The sequence below is a fragment of the Aspergillus brasiliensis genome (assembly GCF_001889945.1).
Source record: "Aspergillus brasiliensis CBS 101740 unplaced genomic scaffold ASPBRscaffold_8, whole genome shotgun sequence".
In the NCBI taxonomy this organism is placed as follows: domain Eukaryota; kingdom Fungi; phylum Ascomycota; class Eurotiomycetes; order Eurotiales; family Aspergillaceae; genus Aspergillus; species Aspergillus brasiliensis.
Window position 1 is genome coordinate 1,480,290 of NW_027137449.1, and position 16,329 is coordinate 1,496,618.

General features: G+C 46.8%; 6 protein-coding genes across 6 annotated transcripts; 3 read left to right on the top strand and 3 right to left on the bottom strand.

The window, feature by feature from the left end:
• Window positions 1-153: 153 nt before the first annotated feature.
• Window positions 154-3,270, bottom strand: gfa1 (glutamine--fructose-6-phosphate transaminase (isomerizing) GFA1). The gene is made up of 7 exons (XM_067621828.1): window positions 3,000-3,270; window positions 2,829-2,936; window positions 2,698-2,768; window positions 2,371-2,602; window positions 912-2,305; window positions 697-858; window positions 154-642 (listed from the first exon to the last, which is right to left on the bottom strand). Exons 2-7 carry the CDS (start codon window positions 2,831-2,833, stop codon window positions 422-424), a joined length of 2,085 nt encoding a protein of 694 aa, XP_067478050.1. The 5' UTR covers window positions 2,834-2,936; window positions 3,000-3,270; the 3' UTR covers window positions 154-421.
• Window positions 3,271-6,434: 3,164 nt separating this feature from the next.
• Window positions 6,435-10,204, top strand: set1 (histone methyltransferase SET1; the record flags this gene model as incomplete). Its single annotated transcript, XM_067618056.1, has 2 exons — window positions 6,435-10,044; window positions 10,101-10,204. 2 exons carry the CDS (start codon window positions 6,435-6,437, stop codon window positions 10,202-10,204), a joined length of 3,714 nt encoding a protein of 1,237 aa, XP_067478051.1.
• Window positions 10,205-10,738: 534 nt separating this feature from the next.
• ASPBRDRAFT_87603 (RNA methylation protein TRM112) lies at window positions 10,739-11,203 on the bottom strand (the record flags this gene model as incomplete). Its single annotated transcript, XM_067629510.1, has 2 exons — window positions 10,739-10,942; window positions 11,018-11,203. Coding segments are annotated over 2 exons (390 nt in total), but the record flags the coding sequence as incomplete, so codon positions are not given.
• Window positions 11,204-11,669: 466 nt separating this feature from the next.
• On the bottom strand, window positions 11,670-12,866 carry ASPBRDRAFT_197478 (small ubiquitin-related modifier domain-containing protein; the record flags this gene model as incomplete). The annotated part of the gene is made up of 1 exon (XM_067621106.1): window positions 11,670-12,866. The coding sequence occupies one exon, from the start codon at window positions 12,864-12,866 to the stop codon at window positions 11,670-11,672; it is 1,197 nt and encodes a 398-aa protein (XP_067478053.1).
• Window positions 12,867-13,213: 347 nt separating this feature from the next.
• Window positions 13,214-13,605, top strand: ASPBRDRAFT_128799 (U4/U6-U5 snRNP complex subunit LSM6; the record flags this gene model as incomplete). Its single annotated transcript, XM_067618093.1, has 2 exons — window positions 13,214-13,319; window positions 13,472-13,605. 2 exons carry the CDS (start codon window positions 13,214-13,216, stop codon window positions 13,603-13,605), a joined length of 240 nt encoding a protein of 79 aa, XP_067478054.1.
• Window positions 13,606-14,242: 637 nt separating this feature from the next.
• Window positions 14,243-15,467, top strand: ASPBRDRAFT_129247 (S-methyl-5-thioribose-1-phosphate isomerase; the record flags this gene model as incomplete). The annotated part of the gene is made up of 2 exons (XM_067618124.1): window positions 14,243-14,763; window positions 14,816-15,467. 2 exons carry the CDS (start codon window positions 14,243-14,245, stop codon window positions 15,465-15,467), a joined length of 1,173 nt encoding a protein of 390 aa, XP_067478055.1.
• Window positions 15,468-16,329: the final 862 nt, after the last annotated feature.

Below are 16,329 nucleotides of genomic sequence, written 5' to 3' on the forward strand. Positions count from 1 at the left end.
AAACAATGTGCAACATGAGTTGGAGTTCCGGCGCAAAGTGGGGAACGGAAGTCTACCCCGCTGGGCCAAAAGTAGTTAACAGTACTTACTGATGTAATAAGGAATTGCCCAGACCTTTACCTTTTCACATTGAAGGACTACGCTACTGTTTTTGACGCAATATGTAGAAGGCTATCTCACTTGGGACTAATGACTGCCACAGCGACTTACTACGCGGCCGGACACCCCTTTAATCAGCCGAAGTCGACAGAAGCAGGAAACCAGAAAGAAGTAAGCCGCAAGCAACAGAACTCTGGGAGGAAACTACCAATTTTGTAGGACTGTCATGTTACCATCATTAATTTAGAAAACCCTATGGATTAAGTGAAAGTGACCAGTCTCGTGCCCACGAATCTATCGTTCTGCGTCGTGCAGTCGCCCTTTATTCAACAGTAACTGACTTCGCCAGGTTACGGGGGAAATCGACATTAAGGCCCTCTCCCACCGCAAGCCAGTAGGAAATAAGCTGTAACGGGATAACGTTCAAGAGACCTTGAAGGCAATCCACCGTCTTCGGGACCTCAATCTTCTCTGTCTGAGCGGCAGAGAACTCTGGATCATCATAATTGCAGATCACAATAGGACGACCTCCTCGAGCAATGACTGTTGGGCGGTTAGTGGCTAAAATTTACGGGTAGGAGCAGAGGGTTGACTAGCCTTGTTGATAAGCATTCAGCGACTTTGAGAAAATGTTGTCCCTCGTAAGGATCATGATGATAGGCAGGTTCTCATCAACAAGAGCAAGGACACCGTGTTTCAGTTCACCAGACATAACAGCCTCACAGTGGAGGTAGGAGATCTCCTTGATCTTAAGCGCACCTATAAAAGCATGTTAACTGAGTACTGATAATAAGAAAGATCAACCTGCTAACCTTCAAGGGCCGTAGGAAATTGGCCACCTCTGCCCAGCAATAGCAAACTCTTCTGGTTCTTGAAGAATTTCGCGCACATTTGCTTAATGGGCTCATTGAGCTTCAGGATCTCTTTGAATTGTTCCGATACCTTGGCCAGACCCTCCATGATCTCCTCACGTCTCTTCTGCTTGGAAGCCCGATCCTCACTGAGTGAGAGGGCAAACATAACCATGGCCACGAACTGTGATGTGTATGCCTTCGTAGAAGCGACACCAATCTCTGGTCCAGCATTGATGTGCACACCGCAGTGAGTCAGAAGGGAGATGGAAGAGCCGACAACATTGACAATACCGACAGTCAGAGCACCGCGCTCGAGACAGTAGCGCAAGGCCATCAGGGAATCGGCTGTCTCTCCCGACTGAGAAACGAAAACGCATGTGTCATCACGGAACACAGGTGCTTGTCTGTCCAGGAAGTCCGAGGCAAGCTCAACTGAGATAGGTATCTCAGTAAGCTCCTCGAAAACACCACGCACCGCCATACAAGAGTGGTAACTGGTTCCACAAGCTACGAAGATGATTCTTCTGCACCGACGGATGGTTGAAATATACTGCCGCAGACCGCCCAGTGTGACTTGCTTGTTTGCGACATCCAGTCGACCGCGCATAGTGTTAACCACGGATTCGGGCTGCTCAAAGATCTCTTTCTGCATGAAGTGGTCAAATTTCCCCTTCATGATCTCCTGTAGCTCCAGTTCAATGGTCTGGATGGCACGGACATTAGACGTGCCATCATCTTTAGTCAAACGATGGATGTTGAGCTGTCCCTCATGGATATGAGCAATGTCATCATCTTCAAGATAAAGGACCTTCTTAGTGTGCTCGACGATCGCAGACGGGTCCGATGACAAAAAGAATTCGGCTGGCTGAGGAACGCCATCATCGGAAAGGAAAGCGCGAGACTGCGACCGGTGCAGAAGAGACTTATCAGGAGGTGCAAGCAATCCAGTAGCAGACTTCTTAATAGCAACATTCTGAGAAGCCTGCTCCGCTGGAAGAGGGCCATCCTCGGAGTATTCCACATCAACAAAGTCTACCTTCATCTTCCTGGAGGTTCGCACACCAATAACAAGCGGGGAACCCTTGCGGGCCGCAATCACTTCATGAGGATAGTGCACAGACTTGATGAGGAGACCGAAAGCACCTTCGAGTTCTTTGACGACAGCCTTGGCCAATACTGTGAAGTCAATATCTGGCTGCTGGTCATAAAGATACTTAGTAAGCTTGGCAATGCACTCAGTGTCTGTCTCGGTTTCGAAGCGGAATCCTTTGCTCTCCAGCAAGGCTTTCAATTCTTTGTAGTTGGTAATGATACCATTGTGAACAACAGCAAACTCCCAGTTGGAGTCAGATCTAGTTAATGACATCCTTAGTCTCATGTCTCTGTATCAATAGGCTTAAGTTCAACATAGACCCACCTGTGAGGATGGCAGTTTCGACGAGACGGAGTACCATGAGTGGCCCAACGTGTGTGAGCAATGCCAGCATGGGACTCGAAAGTCTTGGTGAAATCGGGCTTGGACTCTTCAATGAGTTCCTTCAATTTAGCAACTTTGCCAACTTCCTTGAAGGCACAGACTTCCTTTTTCTTGTCGCCGTCGACTGCGAGTCCAGCTGAATCATAGCCGCGATATTCAAGTCTAGAAAGTCCTACACAATGTCAAAAAATACATATATAGGAAGGCAGTTCGGCGGTGGTTGGCGATGCAAAGTATGACGGTGGCTGGCACGATGGAGAGACTCACCATTAAGTATAGTATCGAGAATGAACCTGCGGTCTCTTTCAACGAGGTAGTTGATGTAGCCGAAAATGCCACTTGAAGGTTCGAATTAGACAATGATAATATGGAGGATTGAGCTTTGTAGATATACATACCACATGATTGATTTTAGCGTATAATTGCTCGAAGAAGCAAGAGAGCAGGAGCCGTTTTACGGTTCAGGAAGACACAATGTCTGGGTATTGGGGGGAAGTTCACCTCACCTAGGGAGAACAATGTTAATCAAGACGGCAATAACATTGCGTTCGGCAATGTATCTAACTTACTACTTATGTGAACGAGTGTTGAGCAGATGTGTGGGTATGGAGGGAGGTGAAGAAGGGAGGGATCAGGAGAAAATGACACAGAGAGGTTGAGGTGGTTAACTGGGATCAACAAACAACTGGGAGGGCAGAAAGGAGGGGGAGCTGTTATGTTTTATGTGGTGAGATCGACCCACCTTGGCACACAGACCAGGGAAGCTGCTATAGGCACTCTCAGCCATTCATCAAATGAGGTAGCAGCCAATAAGCCCACCCTGCGCCTCACACAATCGACTGGTATGTTTCACCCGTGACCTGAGTCAGGCCAGGACCATCCGCATCCAAGGTAGCGATAGAGTATTATTGTACTAGCTTGTACGGATCGCTAAGTAGATACCGAAGTAAGATACTCACCCCCACCTGCATGGTCAAAATAACGCTCCACTTTTAACTATTATTAGTCAAGTTAGGCAAATTCTTTTCCTGACGCCATGGATCTGGTTCGAATGCTGAGACGGAGTAGATATATGATCTAGGGAACTTCTAAACTTAGGTTTCTAATAATAACTCCAGCGCTAGGTAATGAATAAATATACGATGACCTAGCCCTCCCTACCGATGATGATGGTGACCTGCTTTAGAGACATATTACTCCTACAGTTTAGAAAATGCAACACATCATGTTGTTGGCGGCAGGTGAAGGCAGGCGCAGCACCCAGGTTGGTAATATTTATGTATGTGTCTTGGGACAAAGAACTTGGCAGGTAGAGCAGCCTCGAAGTAGTGAGGGCGCCCCTCTTTGTTTGTGAATCGTATCCCACATTAGGATTTTGCCTCTGGGAACCGAGATGATTGAGTGGGAAAAGGGGGAGGGGTATTTCTCGCAATGGGATGTTTTAAAGGGGCCACTGTGCGAATCCCCTGAGGGACCTTTCCTAAGCCAAATACCAAGTAGCAATTTACCAATTAAATATTTCCAACCAACCTTCGGGTGTCGCCAAGCTCAATTCAAGATCTCTACCTAAGTTATTTATGGATTAATCATGTGAAGTATAAAGTTTTCTTATTTTCTGAGCAGCCATTCAATGAGAGCTGGGTCTCACGTATAGAAAAGCTACTTTAACTGATGCTAGACACACAAATGTACCAAGCGTGCAGACCTAGGTATGTAGATTCGAATTGCCGACTAAGTGGCAAGGACAAAGAAGTGGCAAGCTGAAGATTCTAGTCTACTGTGCAAACTCCAGATTCCAGGACGCAAGGAGTACATGGACTTAGTCAAAGCTTAAGGTTTGGGTATAATGCTTCTCTCTGTTGTCACACAGTACAGGTCTCTGCAATCTGCATACCTAACAACGTTCACGGGATTCTCAGCAAAGTTGTTGCTCTATGGAGTTCCGCACACAGCGTCCCCAATAGTCTGTCTTCCTGTAGGGTAGGTACCGATACGGGGGTCGAAGCCCCACACCTCAGTGGCGTAGAGTTTGTAATGATTAGTGGGTGTATGGTTGTTTTCCCCCTGGGTCTCGCATCAAATATATGATAACGGGGAGAATTTGGCCCCCGTACTCCGTAGAAGATGTACCTACACATATTCCTGAGGCAAGTGTGTACCATGGGTAACTTGAAAGTTCAATTGTACAGAGTATAATCACAACCATACAAATGGTTTCCGTTCCTGTAAGCGCAGAGCCAAATGGAAGAATAAGGCGAGCAGACAATATATCTTCTATATTGAGCAGTTTTGACCTGGGAGCCCATGTAAGTGCCTTGTCCCTACCCAAGAGAGTTGGGAAGCTCATATGCCGTGGCTAGTGTTCACCTTCCTCTGTCTTCTACCCAGCTGAAACATGATAAGTGGATTGAAACAGCTCGCCCAAATACTTCGCTTCACATACTTTCTTGGAGCCAATGCCCATAGTTGTCAAGCTAGACAGGAGTTGTGTGTATTGACATATGCGTGGCATCCAGACTGACACGGACAGCATTTTGGTGACCGTGTGGCCACCATTAATGATAGAAGAAATACTAGGTCCGGGCGCATGGTTAACTAGTTAGTTAGTTAGTCAATTAGTTAGTTATTGAATGTTGATGAAGTAATAACACAGTCTAGTTATGTGATAACTACTTAGTTACCTCAAGAGTCCAACTCCAGTTCGTTCGCAGGAACAACAGTCCGCCTCACCGGTACGTTCAACCTGTTACATATCGGAAGGGTTCCGGTTTTGCAGAGCAACAACCCGAGTCCTATCGCTTTCCTTTGTACCGCTGTTCCACATTCAATCTTCACCATATCTATATAGCACTAGCCGTACGAGCTGGATGATGTTCCTTACTGGCCTGTCTTTCTAGAGGTTGCAAAGTCAAGAATTCTGGAATGACAATGGCAATTACATCACAGCATATTGTCAAAGGATAAAGTCATGAATGCGAGCAGTATGATCACCATGCTAATCAATCCTTTAACGCCAGGTTTTCCTTCTTTGGAATACTATGCAGAGCCCTGGCATCGAGTTGCACTGGTGATTATGCGTACATCGGCTTGCCTTAAAGACGAACTATATGTTTTCCTCATCCCCTGGGTAATTTAGTCGATGCCGTTCGCAAAGTGAAGGCCAGGTCACCACAGCACGTAGCATTCATCCTGTGCTAGATGGTCAAAGACAGGTATCGGCTCAGGGCTAGCGTAGGAGTTGACAATCCCATATAACGTTCGACCAGGTCCCAACACGTCCTTAGGTACATTCCAGGGTAGTACGGAGTAGATAGGAGCAATAGGCTCTCAGTGACGAAAGTATGGTGGATGGCATTGTTACCTATCGCTCCGTACTCCGCCCTGTACGTATCAAGAGCAGAAAATATTCTGCGTCGCGACGCGGAAACCGTCTATAATTTCGCAGGATTCATGGAAACGTACAGTACTTCTCTGGCCTTACATTTTGTGCTTTGTCAGTTCGTGAAAAACGCCTTCTTCCCTAGCCAACAGCCGTATTAGTTGAGCCATCCATTGCAATCGCACTTGCATTGCTACGCTTCCCGCCACCTTGCAAGCAATTTCTTGCCATGAATCGCTCTCTCCGCGCGCTTTTCCTGTCGCGTTGGTAGGGGCTCACCAGAACGGGGCAAACCAGATTGTTTAGTTTCTTAATCCATACAACTTCTCCCTTCTTTCTTTCTCACTTTACTCAAAATCATCATACCCACCCATATTGTTACATTTTCCACCGCAGGAGCTGTGACCCCAACCCCTCTGCTATCTTCGTTTTCTTTACGCCCGAGCCTGCTTTTCTTGATCCTACCCGCTCTCTCCAGACTTCACTGATTTACTTCCTCGCGTTACCGCCTTGTGCCCAGGATATTTCCTGCCAATAAACCCGTGCACCAAGTATTATACAACTGCTAAGGATGCTACCGACTGGTTGGAGCTGTCGTGGTCTTGGCTTGTAGCCACCTCTCAACATGTCGCGCTCATCAGCAGGATTTGCAGACTTCTTCCCAACCGCGCCGTCCGTCCTACAGCAAAAGCGCAAGACCATCCGGGAGCGGCCTCGCTCCGAGGCCCATCCCGATCAAGAGCATACCGATGAAGGACATGCGCTTCTTGAAGAGCCTAAGGCGGTCCTTGATTCAACGCCAAGCCTCTACGCAGAGGAACAGAAGTTGTCTACTGTCAATGGCGATGACCCTGCAAGTTCTGCCAGTGTGAGCGTTTCGGCTTCCCACCCATCGACGCATAATCATAGCACGGCATATGGGATTGATGCGCGTTTGGATACGCTCACGCCACTCACTAACGTCGAGTCTTCGCCCGTTCAGAGGGTCAGTCCATCCCAAATAAGGATAGCCAACGAAATTGAAGATAGTTCAAACGCCATTAAATCCGACGATATAAAGCCAGCCATGACGCCCCTGCAGACCCCACCAACGCCCCGATCGCAGAGCCGCACTTCTGGAAACGTGAAGGGCTGGAAGTTAGTCTACGATCCTGATTCGGAGAAGCGATTATCCTCGAAGGAGAAGCGAAGGAAAGCGCGATATGTGGATATTGTGTGTAATGGGCAGGATGGTCGACCAGCAGACCCTCGCCTTAAAATACCCAATTATTCACGAGGTGGTGGCTGCAAGCAGAAGACCAAATATCGACCGGCTCCTTACTCATTGAAACAATGGCCATACGACGCTTCGACGACCATTGGTCCTGGACCCCCGGTTCAGATAGTAGTCACCGGGTTCGATCCTTTGACTCCAATTGCCCCAATAAATGCGTTGTTCTCGAGTTTTGGAGAGATCGCTGAAATCAACAACCGCACCGATCCAATAACCGGTAGATTTCTGGGAATATGTTCTGTCAAATACAAAGATAGCGCATCGTTCAGAGGAACTGGGCCTGTTCTTGCGGCAAATGCAGCCAGGCGAGCCTATTATGAATGCAAAAAAGAGCAACGCATCGGAACGCGCAGAATCAGAGTTGAGCTAGACCGTGACGGCATGGTCTCGGAAAAGATAGTAACAAGGGCGATCGATTCTCAGAGGATGGGGGACAGGAATAACCTTCTGACTGCAGAAGAAGCCAAAACCGGGATTTTGGCAAAAAATAATGAGCCTCCACCAACGGCTCCCAAAGGCCCTTCTGGAAGGTCCTTACAGCGCCCTACGGCCCCTGTCCCAGAAGGACCAAGAGCAAGCTTTTTGAGGCCAGTTGTACCGTCACTGGTCGAAGAAATCCCCATTTTGAGTCAGATCAAGCGTGACCCATATATATTCATCGCACACTGTTACGTACCGGTGCTCAGTACCACCGTTCCGCACCTGAAGAAAAGGCTCAAATTGTTTGATTGGAAAGACATACGTTGCGATAAGACAGGGTACTACATTGTTTTTGAGAATTCAAGGCGCGGCGAAGAGGAAACTGAAAGATGCTACAAGATGTGCCATATGAAACCGCTGTTCACATATATCATGAATATGGAGAGCCAGCCCTATGGGAATCCCAATTACGAACGGAGTCCAAGCCCCCAAAGACTGCAGGCCGAACAGCGAGAGCGAGCCGAAAAGGACAGGCTAAAAAGAGAAGCAGAGTTGGACGTTGAAGAAGAGAAAAGACAACGTGCCCTTGATCTAGACCCCTGCAGAGAGGTGGTGGCAATGATCATCCGGGACCTAAGAGACAAATTACTAGAAGATGTAAAGTCTCGAATTGCTGCACCGGCTTTGTATGACTACCTGGATCCAGTTCGGCATGTTACAAAGAGGGAAAAATTGGGTATCCCTGAGCCAGAGGGGGCTAAAAGGCCTATGTTCCGCATCGACCTCGACAGTTCCGCTGGCACACCTGATTCACGTTCCGACTTGTCAACCAGTAGGAATCCTTTGGGTTCGTCTGGTCTCAATATTCTTGCTCTTCCGCGAATCAGAAAGGCACATCGACTTGATCGCACAAACGCTGCGTTCTTGGATGAGAGACGAAAACAGCCCTTACGAAAAAAGGAAGTCAGACCACTTTACCATCGGCTGCAGCAACTACATGATGTGGACGATTCAGACGACGAACAGAGGACACCCTTTACTAGGGACACTGAAGATTTAGACAGTCGTGCCCCGAGCCGATTGAGTTCTGAAACCACAGATTCAGAGGAAGATCTGGACAGGTTCGAATCTGAAACATTGGATGCGCATGTTGCTGGAAGGCATACCGATAGTGATAGGTCTCACGATGTAGACATCACAAGAGAGGATATATCTCGCGGTTCGCCAAACGAGGCTCCCGAGCAGGTCACTGACCGACCTCCATCTTCATCACGCAAAAGGAAGGTGGACAATGAGCGATTAAGGGCGCGGAAGAGACAGAAAGAAAACGATGAGTGCTTCGGTATGGACGATGCGAGAGGATCTGGGGAGGACCAAGACGCGGCATGCTCCCCATCTCAGTCAGTTAACATCCAGGATGTCATCACTTCGGCGGGCGAACCATCTGTAATTGGCACAGATTCCCTGGTCCCTCAATTAGCAGGACATGGCCAAAAAGATGATTCAGTGGCACTCGTGGATTCATGGAGTGCTGATGTCGAGTTCAAATATCTCGGGAAAGACCATCGCCATCTCGTATCCCAAGTTGGAACTCTTGAGCATGGCAAACAGATGGATGAGCCTAGAACAGAGATTGAATGGCGAGTATCGAATGACGAGCCTCGCTCAACGGTCGATGACGACGACTCAATTGTGCTGGATCTGGATGGTTGGCAGAATTTAATCAAGGACGAAGAAGATCTTTGCTTCCTTCGTGATGTCTTGCGCGAAATCTCGATATCTAATGTTGGGAACCTTTCGGCTTGGGCTTGGAGACAGAAGGAGATCAAGGCACTCAATCGTCCTGAAGAGTCTGGTCCGGTACGCGAGGAGACCATCATTCCCGGTTACTACGTTTCAAATACGACTGGGGCAGCTAGAACCGAGGGAAGAAAACGGATCTTGGAGTCGGAGAAATCGAAATATTTGCCGCACCGAATCAAAGTTCAAAAGGCTCGTGAAGAGCGCGAGGCTAGGGCGAAGAGCGATCCACATGCTGTTGCTGCAGAAGCCGCAAGGATTGCTGCAGCAAAAACGATCTCCAAGTCCACTTCTCGTTCAACAAGGGTTAACAATCGCCGTCTCATTGCTGATATTAACGCTCAAAAGCAGGCTCTTCCAACTCAGAGTGGCGAAGGAGATGTTCTCCGGTTCAATCAGTTGAAGAAACGGAAGAAACCGGTTCGTTTCGCCCGATCAGCCATCCATAATTGGGGCCTTTATGCAGAGGAGAACATATCTGCAAACGATATGATCATTGAATATGTCGGTGAGAAGGTCCGGCAGCAAGTCGCAGACATGAGAGAACGGCGTTACCTGAAAAGCGGAATTGGGAGTAGTTACCTTTTCCGTATTGACGAAAACACGGTTATAGATGCGACAAAGCGGGGTGGTATTGCTAGGTTTATCAACCACAGCTGTACGCCGAACTGCACTGCCAAAATAATCAAGGTCGATGGCAGCAAGCGGATCGTTATCTATGCATTACGAGACATCGAAAGGGGTAAGTAAACATTTACTGGTCATATTGAAAAAGACACTAATATACTTCATTAACAGACGAAGAGCTGACCTATGACTACAAATTTGAGAGGGAGTGGGATAGCGATGACAGAATCCCGTGCCTCTGTGGTTCAACCGGCTGTAAAGGGTTCCTCAACTGAGGCTTCCGTTGAGCTTCCTGGATCTATGCCAAGAAGGGCTTCCTCGCTACTCTCTCTTTCTCTCTCTCCTCCTCGCTTTCCTATCCTACCCACGTCCCACACAAAAATCTCGATACCTTTCTGGTCTTGGTTTGCGATTTCATCTTATAGATAGATGCACTAGTCTGGCGGCGTTCATTTGGAAGTGGTGGGGAGAAGGGTCTGGCATCCTGCTGGTAGAATTGTATTTTATGACAACGAAGTGCGTATCTCACGATCTGGGTTGGCCAGCTGCAGGGTATCCGCGGGTTTTCATGTCTCAATTTGACTCGCATCCTTTGTTTACGTGGCATTAGAGATTGGCAGCCCGAAGTGCAGCTTTATTAGATGCAAAGCCAACTGACGGAAGGCAACATTATTTTGTCAATAAGATGCCGTAAGACATTCCTGAACAAGGAAGCATCTCGAGTTCTAGTGATAGAATTCACTTGAACTCACATCTTTGCCATATACTTAAACTGTTCTTGGTCAGCGACGCAGAGACAAATGAAACAGAAGGATAATCAGACCCAAATGACTAGGAAGGAGAAAGTTCGCGATTCCTTCCTTGATCATATACTCATGGCCGCAATTTCCGCAACATAATCTTCCTTCCACAACCTGCGTTTCCAACAACAACCTGTGGAGTTCCTTTAAAAGCTGCTCATCATTAAGCGCGTCACCTTCCGGCTTAGTATCAGGAATTTTGGGAAAACCGAGCTACGTCTTAAGTGAGTCCAGGCAGCCTATACAGCATATGATATGATTCGCATCAGGTCAGGAATGTACACGCACCTCATTTGCCATCACTCGCAACCCTTCCCAGTCAATCCGAGGAATGATATTGACTATGAACTCCGGCTGGAACTCAAGTTCTTGCAATTCTAATTCTGCATCTCGAAAATGTAGTGGATATGACGCTGCTGCTGTTTTGCACCCCTTCACGGCACAGGACAGGAAATTGACGGTGATTAGCTTCATGACGAAGATAGATAATAGCGCAGGATGAAGTGTGCGACGGTTTTACAGTTTGCGTCGAGTTCGCTTTGGGTATATTGAGTGGGAAATTTTAGTGTCTTACGTTATCGGTAATTTTCATACATTGGTTGCCGTTTCTCAAGCCTCAGCGAAATTATAGCCAGCGTGCTACGAAATAGGAGTGGCAGGTAAGCACATGCCTGCACAGTAAACATAGGAGGGAAAATAAAATAAGCCCGAGTCAAGATTAAATGTCAGCTTTTCCTGCAGTGCAAAGAATCAGTGGTGGTATAATGCCACGGATCACGTGATATGTTCAAGGGAGCATAAAACAGAGAGAAGATGTCAAAAGTTTTAGAAATCTAAGACTACCGCAACTTAACGAAGTAGATCTAGGCTAAAGTGTTTGTTAGCCGCGTAATGAGATTTTTAACATATTCGTTATTTAGCCTACATTCCATAAATTCGTTCACTTAACCCTAACCTCCACGAGATCGTTATCCAAGAGCTCGTAGTCTGCAAGATAAGCCTGATATTCTAAGCGGTCACCGTCAAATACAAGATGTATATCACGGGTTGCGGGTATCTGCCTGGCAGCACGAAAGGTAGCAACTAGCTCTGATACCCGCATCTCCAGGTCCAGCTTTACCTTCAAATCATCAAACCCAGGACACGTTAAGATTAACTTGTCCGAAGACGAAGTTACTTCATTCCAACACGTAAATTCTGGGCTGGATCTTTGGTTGGTCACAGTCGGTGAGGGGTATAGATCAGCGTTGAGAATGACTTCTGTGCATGCTTCCATATGAACTTGTATATCCTCCGCATCTAACTGGAATGTGTCATATTCGGTCATGTTACCACTTTTCCTATGGACTCCCAGACTTCGGCATGTAGTAACATCAAACAGCCTCTTACCCTTCCAGGTCAGGAAGACCGAATCTTGCATTTCTTTGTTGAAATGCTGGCGGTTACACCATGCTAGGCGAACATCCTTTAGAGATTGATTCATTTTTCGCCGGACAATCAATGGTCTGGTATTTGGTATTCTTGAGGTAATGAGAATCTGAACTATTGGTTCTTTGGGGGCAAGACTGTGATTATGGGGTGTAACAGTCGCAACAACATCTCCAGAATCCTGACGAAGTGACTCTCGCGAGAAAGCTTTTTTATTCCCCTTGAATCCCTTTGCGACTTTGGGATGCTCACACGATGTCTCACCAGGAATATGCTCCATATCAGGTTGCGGCTCAAAATACTGGACGTCAGTTTCCGTTGCAATCCCAACTGAGATGCCATAGGGTGAGAGTCTTCCAGATTGTCGACTATTGTCATTGTTGTTATTGTTGTTGTTGGTCTCTTGTACGTGCTCATAACAGGCGTTAGAATATAGCGGTTGTTCCACATTGTGCATTGCTTCATTGGGAGTGAGGCTCCCTGATGAACTTTTCGTGGACTGTTGTGCGCAAGAGAGACGTCGACGTTTGGAGTTTTCGTGTTCTGTTTCGTGCTCCAGAGCGTGCTCTATAGACAGTCGGCTAGCGCGTGCTTTCCGGTTGGCAGTGATAATGTCATTATAGACTTGACCAGCATGACGGTAGAAATTAAGGTCCGTTCCCTCATCCCCCCTGCTGGCCCATGAAGGCTTTTTGAAGAATGAACGCATCTGAATTGGATGTGATAAAAGGTAATGTTATGTTCGACTGTTTTAAGTGACTATGATGGATCCAAGCAGTTGATAATATGTTTGATCAGGTGCAGTTACGAACGGGATTATTGGTAAATAATGCGAGGTGACTTGATAAAACAGTACTCAACGTTACAGTGTTAACGGCTGTCAGAGAGGCACGTGTTCCATCATCCATGACCCCGGCCGTCGTCTAATCCCTTTTGGGCTAAGGCTGACGATACCCCGATCACTTCAGAATCATTGAAGTTGCCAAACACAACCAACTTGCGCCTGTTGAGCATTTCCAGCCCTTCTTCAACGCTTGAAGATAGAAAGACAACGAAATGGAGAACGGTGCATCATCTGATGGCAAGGATCCCTCGGCTTTTCTGGGTGAAATTATCGGCGCTCCAGTTACTGTTAAATTGAACTCTGGTGTTGTCTATAAAGGTGAACGATCATCTTCTGTTTTGTTCTACCTACTGTTTCTGCCCAACACCGTGTATACCTCCCTTGGTACAGGAAAAGGGGATAGTGTTTTTGGGTGGCAGGAGATAGATACAATCACGGAATAGGAATGATAATGCTAACTAACTCTTCAGGGGAACTTCAATCGGTAGATGGCTATATGAATATCGCTCTTGAGAAATCTGAGGAGTTTGTTAATGGAAAATTGTCCCGCAGTTATGGGGATGCTTTCATTCGTGGAAATAATGGTTTGTTGCGTCTCACCTGAAAAAGAGAAAGGAATACGTCTAACATATTTCCTCGATTTATACAGTGCTGTATATATCCGCACATTAATACCATGGTTTCATTTTCGCGGCTCTTTTCTACCATTTGGATGGCCTAGCACAGTTTATTAATCCAATTGCTTCTTGTTTGAGCCTCATAGCGAGGTTGCCACCAACGAAATGAACGAAGTATTTTTAGACGGACTTCAAATAAACAAGATTGTCATATTCTTAAATAAGCATGACTTCCATCATGCAAGTCAGCACCAATGTTTAAATAATTTAACATCAGGTAGGTCAGAAATCGCCCATGGAGGGGTAATTGTCCGACTAGAATTGCTCTGTAAGATAGGTGGGTTTTACGGCAGTAACCTAGGAACTTGTGCCCCACCCAACGGTAAAAAGTGCGATTCTAGTCTAGATTCATTAGAGGGGTTCTGTCTGTGTTACGGACCAGAGCAAGCCAGGCTCCGAGATCAAAAAATCTTAGCCAACCTCACATTGTGTCTTACCACCGTATTCTCGTACTTGGTCTTGCAATCCTCACATTCCGCTTTCTTCAATTGCGCCATCACAAGGAGCTTGTACCCTTCCGAGGTATTGGATTGATTTGCATCTCTCGGATTAGACCGAATCACCATGACTCTACAGGCGATCAGATACAATGATGGCAATTTATCCATCATAGATCAACTGCAGCTTCCATATGTGGAACGCTACATAAAGGTACAATCAAGTGAGGAAGCTTGGCACGCAATAAAAGATATGCGAGTAAGAGGGGCACCCGCTATTGCTATTGTAGCGGCCCTCGCTCTTGCATCTGAGCTTCACGGACTTATGGCGTGCGATGAGATTTCCTCAGAAGCCGAAGATGTCCAAGCCTTTATCATGGAAAAGCTAGATTATCTTGTGAGCAGCAGGCCTACAGCGGTAAATCTTGCGGATGCTGCTCGGAAACTCAGAGCCGTGGCGAATGATCATACGCAGAGGCCTGATTCGACCGGACGCAGTGTCGCTACTGCTCTGATAAAGGCAGCAGAGGAGATGTTGGTGAAAGATATTGAGGACAATAAAAACATAGGAAAGCATGGCGCCGAGTGGATCATGGCCAATGCTGCGGGAAAGCCGACGGCTACTGTTCTCACTCATTGCAACACTGGGTAAGTGCAGCGAAGCTCAACTACAGATGACTCGGTTCTAACCCGCCGTCAGCTCCCTTGCAACATCAGGCTACGGTACTGCGCTCGGAGTTATTCGCGCCCTTGCGTCTGCATGCAAATTGACACGTGCTTACTGCACCGAGACAAGACCCTACAATCAAGGGTCTCGGCTGACTGCATTCGAATTGGTTCACGACCACCTCCCCGCCACCCTCATAACGGACTCTATGGCCGCTGCTCTACTTGCGAAATCTGATTCTCGGGTTGATGCCATAGTAGTGGGAGCCGATAGGGTGGCGGCTAACGGCGATACGGCGAACAAAATCGGTACTTACGGTCTCGCTGTGCTTGCAAAGTATCATGGTGTAAAGTTTCTCGTCGCTGCGCCGCTTACTACAATCGATCTGGCCACCCCATCTGGGAAGGAAATCATAATCGAGGAACGCCCGGCCTCAGAGGTCACAAATGTCAGAGGGCCGCGTGCTAACAATTCTACGAATGGTTTGGAGCTAGAAACTGTGCGCATAGCTGCCGCTGGCATTGACGTCTGGAACCCGGCCTTTGATGTCACACCGTCTACACTTATCGACGGTATCATTACAGAGAAGGGCGTGGTGGAGAAGGACGCCGATGGACAATTTCATTTGGAAGACTTGTTTCGCATTCCTTTGTCAGCATCGGGAGGCGTCGATGCCACCTCCTGATCATAGCGTTCCTCGTCCATCTGTTCGTTTTCTGTGTGCTTCTCAAACGCATTGAGTAATTCCTCTATTTTGCCTTCCAGGGTGTCCAAATGATTTTCCAGCGCTAGTGCTGCCATTTCGCCGCTGGGACCAGCCTGTTAAATGAGGACTAAGGTTGATTGTTCGGTGCGCATACCTTGTAATATCCTTGAGAGCCTGTTGGTAGCGATTAGCATCTTCGTATTGAATATGGCATTGTTTTGTGTCAACCGATGTACGATTCCTCGTCGTGATTGAATCAACTTACCTGGGCGATGATATCATTCGGTTGATTACTAGACGGCATGGCTGCTGTACATATGTCTTAGTAGAGGACAGCTTGATAACCTGATGGACGGCAAAAACATCTAATCTACACTAGACCAAGCTGGTATATAGGTTCTGCCAGTGGATTCCGCCATACATCTGTGAGATCTACTCCGTACAAGTGCGGGGTCTCAGTTGCGACGGATTCAGAATTTAGTGTGTCGGGCTCAGAAAACTCCTGTACTGGATGATCATGAGTTATATATTATCATAATATGCCATGAGCTATAAGAATCGTAATATTCATAGGATGACTTTCAGTACCAATTTTGATAGCTGATACAGAGGAGTGCACTAAATGTGTGAGACCTCCACCTCCCATACTTCTCACATGACCCTTATGTCACCTGTCACATGACCTAACCCATTCTAATAATTATAAATGGTATTTGCTGGCAAACACCCAAAGAGTAGAAAAATATTAATAACTAATAAAAAGAAACTAAGAATTTAAAAAAAAATATTTAAAAAAAAAGAAATTATTAAAATTTTAAAAAAATTAATAAATAAACTAAAA

Excerpts from the sequence above, each read along its gene's own strand:
- gfa1 (XM_067621828.1), bottom strand. Across the intron at positions 859-911 it reads ATTTCCTACGGCCCTTGAAG|GTGCGCTTAAGATCAAGGAG; the intron begins GTTAGCAGGTTG and ends ATGCTTTTATAG. Across the intron at positions 643-696 it reads GCTGAATGCTTATCAACAAG|TCATTGCTCGAGGAGGTCGT; the intron begins GCTAGTCAACCC and ends ACCGCCCAACAG.